Source organism: Trichechus manatus, unplaced genomic scaffold, assembly GCF_000243295.1.
Source record: "Trichechus manatus latirostris isolate Lorelei unplaced genomic scaffold, TriManLat1.0 scaffold00002, whole genome shotgun sequence".
Classification (NCBI taxonomy): domain Eukaryota; kingdom Metazoa; phylum Chordata; class Mammalia; order Sirenia; family Trichechidae; genus Trichechus; species Trichechus manatus.
In genome coordinates this window covers 8,888,717-8,901,543 of record NW_004443938.1, presented here as the reverse complement: position 1 = coordinate 8,901,543, position 12,827 = coordinate 8,888,717, and the positions used below count along the sequence as shown (strand labels likewise).

Sequence of the window (12,827 nt, the reverse complement as noted above, 5' to 3'; positions counted from 1 at the left end):
AAAAAAAAAAGGTTGAGAAGGGAGAGGGTTGACATGTCGTGGGGTTGTTAACCAATGTCATAAAACAATATGTGTACTACTGTTCCATGAGAAACTATTTGTTCTGTAAACCTTCACCTGAAGTACAATAAAAAAATTTAAAAAAAGTGTATTTCCAAAGAAAAAATAGGTTTTTATTGTGTAGTTATAAAATGGCTCTGAAGGAAATTCAAAATGGTTCCAAATTTTCATTGTAATGGCAGGCATGCTTAAATAAGTGTTTAGTCTTGTAAGATAGGCATGGTGGCTGCCATTTTATAAACAAGGAAAGTGAGACTCCAAAGGTTAAGTGGTATCCCCAAAATAGTGGCAGTGGTAACTCAGAGATCTGAATGTTAAGTCTTTCTGATTACAAAGCACACGCTTTCCCCTCTAAAACACAACAAAACCCACTGCCAACAAGTCGATCCTCACTCATAGTAACCCTACAGAACAGAGTACAACTGCCCCATAGGGTTTCCAAGGCTGTAAATCTTTACGGAAGCAGCTGCCACATCTTTCTCCCGTAGAGCAGCTGGTGGGTTTGAACCACGGACCTTTTAGTTAGCGTGCAAGCGCTTTAACCACTGTGCCACCACGGCTCCGTTTCCCCTCTACCACGTGATAATAACCTTGACTCTGATGGTGGTTTTTACTAAATACTGTAGGGGATTGATTCTATGGCTGCTAAAAAGTGGCACTTTAACACAGGTTCATAATTATGGGCCATTGCCAGCAATCACTAAAACTGCTTCTCCATCAGCTGACCACCCCTGCTCACTCATTTAATCAGTGTTAAAGGTTTCATGGAAATTTCCATTAATGTTTTATAGCACTGGCATTCAGTAAGAATGTGCAGATACAGCAATTACCAATGAGGAAAATTAAATCTCATTTTTAAGGGTTAGCGCTTACTCTAAAATTGGATGTTAAACCTAGGAATGGTAATCCATGGCATGACCTCAGAATAAATAGAATTTCTATTTATTTTTACTGAAGCGATGCTTTTCTTGCTATTTAAAAAATAATTTTAAAATCTCCTTTTAAATGCTTTAAGTATGAGAGGTCGTTATGAGTTGGAATTGACTCAATAGCCAACATTTTTTTGATTTGGAAGTATAAAAGGAGAACCATTAAGGAAATGGACACACAACGGAATGGCATTCAGTGGGAAGACAGCAAGTATGCTGTGATCCTCTCACACCCACATTCTTCGATTTATTGCATCCACAATAGCTAAGATAATTAGCTTGATTTAAATATTATATTTAAGTGTCATATTTCTAATCTTCACTATCAACATTAAATAATCCTTTTACAAAATCTGATGTTTTAAGTATCTTATTTTGCCTGCACCAAGTGATAAAATATGTTAATAAGCTCGATCTTTCCCATTATTGATTTCAAAAAACGTTTGTGCTAATTGAGCTGCATAAAATTTTTACAATGCCTTAAAACATGAGAAGGATTATTTTGCTATAGCAACACGGTGATTCATTAGAAATGCAGTATGATGTCATCTGCTGGGGAATAAAGTTAAAACTACAATCTGTTAATCAAGGCTGAAATATTGTGAATGATGTATGCTTCTGAAAGGACAAATTGGAATCACTCTGGCTGAAACACTTTTCATAGGTACTCTATGACCATGTATGAAGAAAGCAAGAGGTCATTAAAAAGACAGGAAAGAAAGAAAAGACGAAAATGGATGTCAGAAGAGACTCTGAAATTTGCTCTTGAACGTTGAGTAGCTAAAGCAAATGGAAGAAATAATGAAGTAAAAGAGCTGAACAGAAGATTTCAAAGGGCTGCTCAGGAAGACAAAGTAATGTATTATAATGACATGTGCAAAGACCGGGAGATAGAAAACCAAAAGAGAAGAACACCTTGGACATTTCTCAAGTGGAAAGAACTGAAGAAAAAACTCAAGCCTTGAGATGCAATATTGAAGGATTCTATGGGGAAAATATTAAAGATGCAGGAAGCATCAAAAGAAGATGGAAGGAATACACAGAGTGACTATACCAAAAAGAATTGGTCGATGTACAACCATTTAAGTAAGTGACATATGATCAGGAACCCAAGGTACTGAAGGAAGAGGTCCAAGCTCCACTGAAGGCACTGGTGAAAAACAAGGTTCCAGGAATTGACGGAATACCAACTGAGACATTTCAACAAACAGATGCAGTGCTGGAAGTACTCACTCGTCTACATCAAGAAATTTGGAAGACAGTTACCTGGCCAGCTGACTGGAAAATACCCATATTTGTGCCCATTGCAAAGAAAGACAATCCAACTGAATACATAAATTATCAAACAGTATCATTAATATCACACGCAAGTAAAATTTTGTTGAAGATCATTCAAAAATGATTGCAGCAGTACATTGACAGGAAACTGCCAGAAATTCAAGCTGCATTCAGAAGAGGATGTGGAACCAATGATATCATTGCTGATGTCAGATGGACCCTGGCTGAAAGCAGAGAATACTAGAAAGACGTTTACCTATATTTTATTGACTATGCAAAGGCATTCAACTGTGAGAATCATAACAAATTATGGATAATATTGCTAAGAATGGAAATTCCAGAACACTTAATTGTGCTCATGAGGAACCTGTACATAGATCAAGAGGCAGTCGTTTGAACAGAATAAGGGGCTACTCTATGGTATGCATCAGGGTTGTGTCGTTTTACCGTATCTATTCAATCTGTATGCTGAGCAAATAATCCAAGAAGCTGGTCTATATGAAGAAGAACACTACATTAGGATTGGAGGAAGACTCATTAACAACCTGCATTATGCAGATGACAACTTTGGTTGTTGAAAAGTAAAGAGGACTTGAAGCGCTTAACTGATGAAGATCGAAGACCACAGCCTTTAGTATGGATTACACTTCAACAGCAAGAAAACAAAAATCCTTACAACTGGATCAATAAGCAACATCATGATAAATGGAGAAAAGAGTGAATTTGTCAAGGATTTCATTTTACTTGGATCCACAGTCAACACTCATGGAAGCAGCAGTCAAGAAATCAAGGGACACATTGCATTGGGGAAATCTGCCACAGAACTCCTCCTTAAAGTGTTAAAAAGCAAAGCTGTCACCTTGAAGACTAAGGTAAGCCTGACCCAAGCCATGATGTTTTCAATCACCTCATATGCATGCAAAAGCTGAGCAATAAATAAGGAAGACTGAAAAAGAATTGACCCCTTTGAGTTATTGTGTTGGTGAAGGATACTGAATATACTATGGACTACCAGAAGAACAAACAAATATGTCATGGAAGAAGTACACCCAGAATGCTCCTTAGAAGCAAGGATGACGAGACTAGATCTCACCTAGTTTGGACGTTGCTGTCGAGTAGATTCCAACTCATAGTGACACTGTAGGACAGAGTAGAACTGTCCCATAGATTTTCCAAAGAACCGCTGGTGGACTCGAACTGCCGACCTTTTGGTAAGCAACCAAGCTCTTAACTACTGGTTCACCAGGGCTCCAATTCAAGTGCTACTCTCCCCTATTCTAAATACTCGCTGCTCTCAGGTCCCTTCAAGCTTATTGTTGGTAGCACACTAAGGCATCTCATCACCTGTGATTTCTTTGTATGTTTAAATCAACTCTCCTTCACTATTTTAAGCTCCTTAATGACACTGTTTGAAGGCACCGATGGTTCAGTGGTACTATTCTATCCTTCTCAGCCAATGCACCTCATGCACAGCCACCACCCATCTGTCAGTGGAGGCTTGTGTGTTGTTATGATGCTGAACATGTTTCAGCAGAGCTTACAGACTAAGCCAGACTAGGAAGAAAGGCCTGACAATCTACTTCTGAAAACCAGTCAGTGAAAACCCTGTGGAGCACAATTTGATCTTGTTGTGCATGGGGTCGCCATGACTTCGAGGCCGACTCCACAGCAGCTAACAACAACAGTAGGAACGACTCACTATATGTTACTAGTGGTCTCATTTCTATTCCCCACCCCCACCTTCGACTTAGGATAGTGCCATCCATGGTAGATATTAATAACTATTGACTGACTGAGCAAGTAATTGAGAAACTCAACATTGTAAAGTAGAGGAGGGGCATCTGGCCTCTGCTGTGTTGTTGTTGTGTGCCGTTGAGTCGATTCCAACTCATAGCGATCCTATAGGACAGAGTAGAACTGCCCTATAGGGTTTCCAAGAGCGGCTGGTGGATTCGAACTGCTGACCTTTTGGTTTTAGCAGCCATAGCTCTTAACCACTGTGCCACCAGGGCTCCGGCCTGTGCTGTAGGTTACAGGATGTCTGCCCCCTTGTGGCATTGTCTCTGCTAGAGAAGAAAAATAGGAGGGCTTCAGAATGCAACAAAGAGCCACAGGGCAGTATGCATATAAGAGGAAAACGAAATTTTAGATGGGATGTGAGAAAATTAGAATAGAAATTTAAGCAATCAACAATAGCAAAAAAATGGGAAAAAGGGAAACTTAAAGAAAAAAGTTTCCAATTTCTTGGGCAATATCTAGCTTTCTAAACTTATTTGTCTGTCTACCAGGGTTGGTTAGGGAAAAGGAGAATGCTGGGAAGGAAAAGGGATGGTGGTCTAAGGAGAAGAATATTTAGAAACCTATCAAGATCCCATCCTTCAAAACGTTAGCAACAAACATTATTGGGAATCTTACTGAGTGCTGGACACTCTGGTAACTTGTGAGAAAACCATAAAACAATTGAGACAATCCTCACCTCAACAGTTTTATAATCCAATGATAACATTGACATGGACTCATATACATCTGAAAGGGTATTTCATAAACGCACACACGACAGAGAAGGATGCTAGTATTCTTAGAGCAGTGGAAAATAAACCTAAATCGTGGGGATAAGAATATACTCTTTTATTTCTGTGTGAAAATATACACAACAAAATATACCCCACTTCAACAATTTCTATATGTACAATACAGTGACATTGGTTACATTCTTCAAGTTGTGCCACCTTTCTTGACAACCTTTTCCAAACTATTTCACCATCATTAACACAAACTCACTGCCCTCCTCAGCTTCTCATCTAACCTTTCTAGTTGCTGTTGTCTATTTGATCACATACAGATAATTCTTTAAAAGAATATAATGCTTAATTCAGACATTCTTTTCTAATTAGACTAAACTATTATTTGGTTCAAAGACGATTTCAGAGGATAGTTTCAGTTCAAGGTTTAAATCCTTAGGGTAATAGTTCTGGGGACCATTTGGCCTCAATGGCTCCAGAAAGTCTGGAGTCCATGAGAATTTGAAAATACTGTTCTGCATTTTCTCCCTCTTGATCAGGATTCTTTTATAGAATCCTTGATCAAAATGTTCCCTATTGGTGTCAAGGAATCTTCTAGTTCTCCTGGTCTCATCATGGCAAAGGATGCAGTTACTCACGGAGGTGACAGAACACATAAAAATAAACACTTTTAATCTGGAGACTTTTTCGTGAAATGTCTTCAATTTTCAATCTTTGAAGTAATCTAACTATAGCACCTATGATTATGTATCATCAGGTATCCACTCACACTATGTGGACCTGGGGCCTCAGGGGCACAGAAGGGAGGCAGCTGGGCCAGGTTCAGGAGTGTGCTTAGTGTTAGGCAATGAACCTAGAGACAACTCTTAATCTATCTACTAAGAGCTTGCATCACAGCTCAGGTGTCGTATCGTATGTACATTTACAGAAATCAAGGTCCTGGGAAAAACACAGGAGATAAACACAGGAGATAAAAAGGGACATTAATTGAGGGAAGGGAAGTTTGGAGGTGGAGAGAATTCAACAACCACAGTTCTGTGACACCCAACTTTGTTCACTCTTTGTTTCCACTTCATTACTCGCAATCGGTCTACTTCAAGTATCTGAGGAGTCATCTGGTTTGATTGGCAGTTTCATGATTCCTCTAGACAGGCAACCAGAACTTCAGAAACTTGCTGTGCCTCCTTGCAGCAGCCCCATGCAACCCCTCTATTAACCTCCCTGATGCTCCCTCAGAAATAGCTCCAAGAACATTCCCTCATCTTCTTCCCATGGCCTCTGTCCTGGCTCAGGCCCCAGCATCCACCCTCTCTAGCACTTAAAAGCCTCCCAAGGGCTCTCCTTGCCTTTAGTCTCCTCTCTTCCCCAGCAAGGAAACTTCCACATTGCTGCCAGAATTATTTTATAAAAACACATTGTACCTCTTAAAAGCTTGCAAGTGATCATCCAGGGTACAACAATTGGTCTCCATTTGCCTGGAGCAACAGAGGAAGAAGGAAAGTCAGAAAAGGAGGAAGAAATGGAATGTGTGGCTAATTGCTGCCATGAACAACTCCCTCCTTTGTGATGAGACCAGAAGAACAGGATGGTGCCCAGCTGCCATTACTGAATGTTTTGACCAAAGATTCTATAGAAGAATCCTGATCAAAAGGGAGAAAATGCAGAAGAGACTTTCAAATTCTCATGGAATCCAGAATTTCTGGAGTCATAGAGGCCAGATGAACCCCTGAAATTATTGCCATGAGATAATCTTTAAACCTTAAACCAAAAATATCCCCTGATGTCTTCTTAAAACCAAACAATAGTTTAGCTTAAACTAGTAAAGAATGTCTGCCTTGAGTACTGTGTTCTTTTAAAAACTATCTATATGGAATCAAATTGACAACAGCAACTTGAAAGATTATTTAAAAGCCTTAGGGGGCAGTAAATTTATGTTAATGGAAGAGGAACAATTTGGAAAAGAAGGGTGAGAATGATTGTACAACTTGAAGAAAGTACTCAATGTCACTGAATTATACATGGAGAAATTGTTGAATTAGTGTATGTTCTGCTATGTATATTCTCAATAACAAGAACAAAATAAAATCAATTATATTAAAAAAACACTAAACAAATAATTTCTTTTATAAGGATCTGAACAAATGTGGTTCCTATGAGGTAGAGGTTAAAGATGCCCCAAATGTCCAGCTTTTCCAAGCTGCTGTACCACCCCATCATCTCTAACACCAACTATTCATTATTTAATAGTCATTGAAGATCCCAGACTTGTTCATTTGAATGTTTTTGCCCCGTAAGTATGCAAATAACCCCAAAGATTTATGCCGTGTTGGACAATTTTTTTTTTTTTTTTGGTAAACTGAGGATAGATAGATAGATGACAGACAGACAGACAGATCCCTAATTTCTCAAATGCTATCTTGTTGTTGTTGTTAGGTGCTATTGAGTCGGTTCCGACTCATAGCGACCTTATGTACCACAGAACGAAACACCGCCCAGTCCTGCGCCATCCACACAATCATTGTTATGTTTGAGCCCATGGCTGCCTGGGGGGGCTCATCTTCCGGCACTATATCAGACAACGTTCCGCTGGTATTCATAAGGTTTTCACTGGCTAATTCTTTTCAGAAGTAGACTGCCGGGTCCTTCTTCTTAGTCTGTCTTAGTCTGAAATAGTCACTGAAACCTGTTCACCATGGGTGACCCTGCTGGTATCTGAATACTAGTGGCATAGTTTCCAGCATCACAGTCACAGGCAAGCCCCCACAGTACGACCAAATGCTCTCTGGGTTCCTCACAATTTTATGAATTAAATAAAATCTTTTACACATTTTCATTTTCTATTTGTCTGAGAGTCATGATTTTACATTTGGTAAATTAGACTTTAACACCGTCTTATCTTTAAGGAGAGAGAAGATTGTAAAGGGCCTAGCAGGACAAGTACACAATAAATATTCACCTCTTTCCTGCCCCTTTGCCCCTGCTAACAGCACCTGAAATGCATCATTTAGCCCTATTTCTACATCCTCCAATCCTCCCCATTATTTGGGGCCCAGCTGAAATACTATCCCCCTCCAGGAAGGCATAATTGATTCCCCCCTAAATGTAAATCCTCTGCCTACATAGTCTCATTATAGTTCACTAGCATTTTTGGTAGGGGCTGAAGTCACTTTCTCTCCCATGATGTCCCATTGATATTTTTACCTGCCCTATTAGACTTTAGATTTTAGATGAGGGTGGGGACTACATTTTATGGCATTCTGCCTAGTGTCAATGGCTAAATAACATAAGTACGTGCAGGAAGTCAAGCAACTAGACTTGAAACCAATCCTGTAGTGCAAGAAAGTCTTCTGGCTTGTAAAAGATAAAATGAATCACAAAAAAAAAGAAAGAAAACATTGCCACTGAGTTGACTCTAACTCATGGCAACCCTTTAGGACATTGCAGAATGGCCTGATAGGGTTTCCAAGGCTGTAATCTTTATGGAAGCAGACAGTTACATCTTCCTCCAGCTTCCTTCCATGGAGCGGCTGGTGGAATCGAACCACCAACCTTTCAGTTAGCAGCTGAGCGCTTACCTCAAAATAACTTAATGTCTGTGACAATACAATGAGAAATGTTCTACCAGGTCCATTAAGATGACATGCAGGTTGATAATTATTTTTACAGTCTCAGGATTCTAAAACTAAATGTTTCACAGCTTCTGTTATTTGGCAATGCTAAATGAATGTTGTCAAAAGATTAAATACAAATTGGTTATAAATCTTCATTTAACTACATTGTGTAGGGAAGGCTACATTACAACATCACGTTTGTGTCGGCATTAAGAAAATGAGGGGTCTTATTTTAATAGTATTAAGACTATTGGAAATACTGTTTATTCTCCATAATAGACTTTGGATTTGAGGATGATGCCTTTGATGGTCTTCACTAACACATGAGCAAGTTTAAAAAAATTAATGGCACTGAGCTAATCCTTCTGCCCTCAAACAGGTAGAATGGCCTTTTCTCAACAGGGGAGGTCACCATGTGCAGCTTAGCCTGTTAACTGCCTGAAAGACTATAGTCACCTTTCTCAAACGAAGTGACTTCAGAAAAGTAGCATTTTTAAGCCCACTTTGGCTGACTTTTTCAGGCAATGGCCAGTGCTCTGATCACCTAGCGGAAGCATCTGGTGCCTTTGATGTTCTGATCGCCCACAGGTGGTCTCTCTGCTGGCCATAATCACACGTTAACTTTGAAGTCACAACACTACACATCTTGAAAGCTGGATAAATATCATTTCACTTAGAAATCGAGCTCGTCACCAATGAAGGATGAAACCAAGTAGCATTACGATAATTTTAAGAGTCAGCAAAAAATTTACTTAAAAATGAAACCCTTCTTTTGGTTAGGTATTTTGACTTTGAGAAGATCACATCTTTGAGCGAAACCAGGGCTTTGGAAGAAATCAATGCTTCAACAATTACAAAAGAAAACATATTAGTTTAAATTTGAATTGCCATAGTACATCACGACAAGGGAATTATACCCAGGAGAAGCCTATAAACAGCGTCGATTCTGCTTTAACACTTAACTGATATTGCAAAAAGTAAAAATTTCAGTACATATACACACAGAGTACCCATGTATAAGTTACACATATAACTAATACATGCAGCTCTACCTGCCCCGCCCCCTTAGCTTTATTATAGCACTGCTTCATTTTTCATTAACAGGCAGTAACGTATATAAAGGAGTCCCTGGATGGCGCAAACGGTTAAGCACTGGACTGCTAGCTAAAAGGCTGGTTGTTCCAATCCACGCAGAGGCACTTCAGAAGATAGGCCTGACGATCTGCTTCCGAAAGGTCACAGCCTTGAAAACCCTATGGAGCACAGTTCTACTCTGCACACACTGGGTCACCATGAGTCAGAATGGACTGGCGGCAACTGGCAAAAACCGCAGCTCTTGGAAGTAGATTATATGTGTATATATATATATACAGGAGCCTTGGTGGGGCAGTGGTTAAGAGCTCAAGCTGCTAACCATAAGGCCGGGAGTTCGAATTCACCAGACGTTCCTTGGAAACCCTAGGGGGCAGTTCTGCTCTGCCCCGTAGAGTCGCTACAAGTCAGAATCAACTCAACTGCAATGGGTTTGGTATATAACCAACATACATACATACACACACACACACACACACACACACACACACACACACACACACTTTTCTTTAGACTCTTAAAGGAGAAAGGACAAGGATGTGGCAGAAGGAAAATAAAAAAAATGAAAGAACAGAAAGATTCCTCTGAGGCAGAAAAGGTAGTCTAGAGGAAGTTATGGAGAAAACTAAAGAGAAAGAGAACTGCTTAGAAAAAGCACACACCAAATAGCCAGAGAACCATGGTAAATAAAGATGAACACTGAGAGAGAATATGCAGCTTCACAGAAGAGCATTCACCATTCTTGTGAGCTCTGGACACGGTGCTATGAAACCCCCAGGCTGTCCTGTCATTGCTCTAACATACGTGGGGCTGTTACCTGCTGACACGGTCTCCAGGTGATGCAGACACCAAGGGCCTGACCCCAGCTCCCCTTCCATCTCTTCTCTTCTCTCCAAGGCTTCCTCTCCCTCTTTCTAGTACCTCAGTCTGTGTGTATTTCTGGGATGGGGTCAAGGAGAGGAGGAAGGGTGTGAGATCTGCTCTCCAAATTAACAAAAACAAAACCAAAAAGACTATTAGAATATACATGGAGACGAGGAATATTTAAATTTCCACCCAGAAGAGTAACAACTTTGAGCCCCAGAAAGAAATACCGTCCTTGTATGAAAATGTCCACTAAGAAAGTAGACCAGCCAGGAACTCGGGCAGCAATTCACACCGCCCTGTGAAATTCAGGCAGAATTGCTCTGAGAAAGAATAGGGTGATTTCATCACAATTGAAATGGAAACATCACTCAAGGTCCATGCTTCTCCAGGACTACTTCAATCCCTTCTCCTCAGAGACACCCAATTTAAACACCATGGTATTCCGCCCTGAGTATGACAGGTCAGATTTTTAGAGGTGCTGGCCCACATCTCTAGACCAGGGCCAGTGGTCTATAAACTTCATAGTCTCTGAAGCCCTTCCCCCTGCGACGGGGGAGTTCACCGAATGCGGAGAACCCCCTCACTTCCTGCAGGAGCCCCTGAAAGGCCACTCTCAGCAGGTGGGGGTTGGTGTTCCTGGGTGGTATAAACATTTAACATGCTCAGCTGCTAACCTAAAGGTTGGAGGTTTGAGTCTACCCAGAGGAGCCTTGGAAGAAAGGTCTGGTGCTCTACTTCTGAAAAATAAGCCACTGAAAATTCTGTGGAGCACAGTTCTCCTCTGACACACATGGGGTTGCCATGAGTCAGAGTCGACTTGACAGAACGGGTTTTGGTTGAGGTGGGATGGGTGATGTGGAACCCAGCACCAAGGAGCCTGGGAGGCAGTGCACCCCCTCCCACTGAGGGTGGAGGGCTGCTGGGTGTGACTTCTCCTCCTGCTGAAGGGGGCTGCACAGCATTGGAGGCGCTGCTCTCAGGAAGCTGTTATGACTCGCTTTTAGATTTTGGAGGCCCTGTTCTGTTCTGAACGAGGTCCAGGGCATGTCATAGACAGACACTGAGGGGTGTAGCAGGGTCTAGAGCCATGGAGGAAGGGAGTCGGGGGGCTGAAAACCACAGCAGGGGCAGGGGACAGGATGAGCCTGTTCGAAAGCCCCCTCAGAGTCCACATCTCAGGGGTTGGGGCCTGGAAATTATGTATTTAATCAGCCTGTTAGTTTTCCTTTTTGAAGCTCCCCAGGTAGTTCAGATGCATATCAAGGCGTGGAAACCGTTCATAAAAAGATGCACCAGTTTCAGATGTCAGTGGGTGGAGAGAACATCGGCCTTCTAGAGTAGAAAGCTACCAGCCATCTGTCGGTTTGTGGTACTGTGGTGGCTTCCATGTTGCTGTGGTGTGGGAAGCTGTGCCACCAGTATTTCAAATGCTAGCAGGGTCACCCAGGGACAATAGGTTTCAGCAGAGCTTCCAGGCTAAGACAGACTAGGAAGAAAGGCCTGGTGATCTACTTCTGAAAATTAGCCCATGAAATCCCTATGGATTACACTAAAACACTGTCCATTATCCTCCTGGAAGACGAGCTCCCTAGGTTTGAAGGCACTCAAAGTATACAGTGGCCACAACAATCGGCTCAAGCATACCAATGACAGTGAAGACGGTACAGGGCTGGGCAACGTTTTGTTCTATTGTACATGGGGTCACTTTGAGTTGAAGCTGACGCAATGGTAACCACAGAGCGTGGGTTCCCACTGGGACAATGCTGGGACCCTAACAAAGAAGCCCCCTGCTGGCGACCGGGCACAGTGGGTAGGTTCTAGTATGCCGGGGTCTCCTCTCTTGCTCCCCCATAGCAGTGAATTCAAGAGTATCCATCTTCTCTCACCTCCTATCTGTCACTCTGCTGCCAACCACATGCCTCCTGTCAGACAGTTCTGTTTAAAAAGCAGCGAAGGCTCAGCCTATCTTCAAGAAACTTTCCCACAAAATCTATGAGAACCTCACGGACCCAGATATCTGTAAAATAAGTCTTTATCAAGCAACTGCATAGGCAACCACCTGACTGTTTAGTAAAAATAATAAAAACTGATGAGCCACTTGGTCTTTAGCTCTTCAGCTTTCCTCCACTGTTCATTACTGGTTTTATTTCATTTCTGAATTGAGCTGCGTATCACAAAACCTAGCCAGATGGGTCTCTGTGGGGATGCTGGTCTTGCTTCTGCCAGGAGTGGTTTCTATTCAGAATGAACAGAAAAAGGCAACAGTAGGTACAAAACGCATTTGAGTTTTAAATGAAGACAAACAAAAACATGCGACATCATTCATCTGTGTTCAGTGACATGGAGAAAAAAGCATATTTGAAAAATATAAGGTCTATTTTAGTCCGTCTCTCAAATGGAGACCAGCAATTAGAGCACTTCTATGTAGATTCATTAGTGTCTCCTTGATTTGACTCTTTGGTGAGTAA

The 12,827-nt window shown here is 41.4% G+C and overlaps 1 protein-coding gene across 1 annotated transcript in view; it reads right to left on the bottom strand.

The window, feature by feature from the left end:
• Positions 1–12,458, bottom strand: part of PRKN (parkin RBR E3 ubiquitin protein ligase) — a 1,016,813-nt gene extending 1,004,355 nt beyond the window's left edge. The window contains exons 1-2 of the mRNA XM_023728574.1: positions 12,246–12,458; positions 10,310–10,469 (exon numbers count right to left, since the gene is read on the bottom strand). Of these exons, the coding sequence (XP_023584342.1) occupies positions 10,310–10,370 (61 nt within the window). The 5' untranslated portion in view covers positions 10,371–10,469; positions 12,246–12,458. The remainder of the gene's footprint in view (positions 1–10,309; positions 10,470–12,245) is intronic.
• Positions 12,459–12,827: the final 369 nt, after the last annotated feature.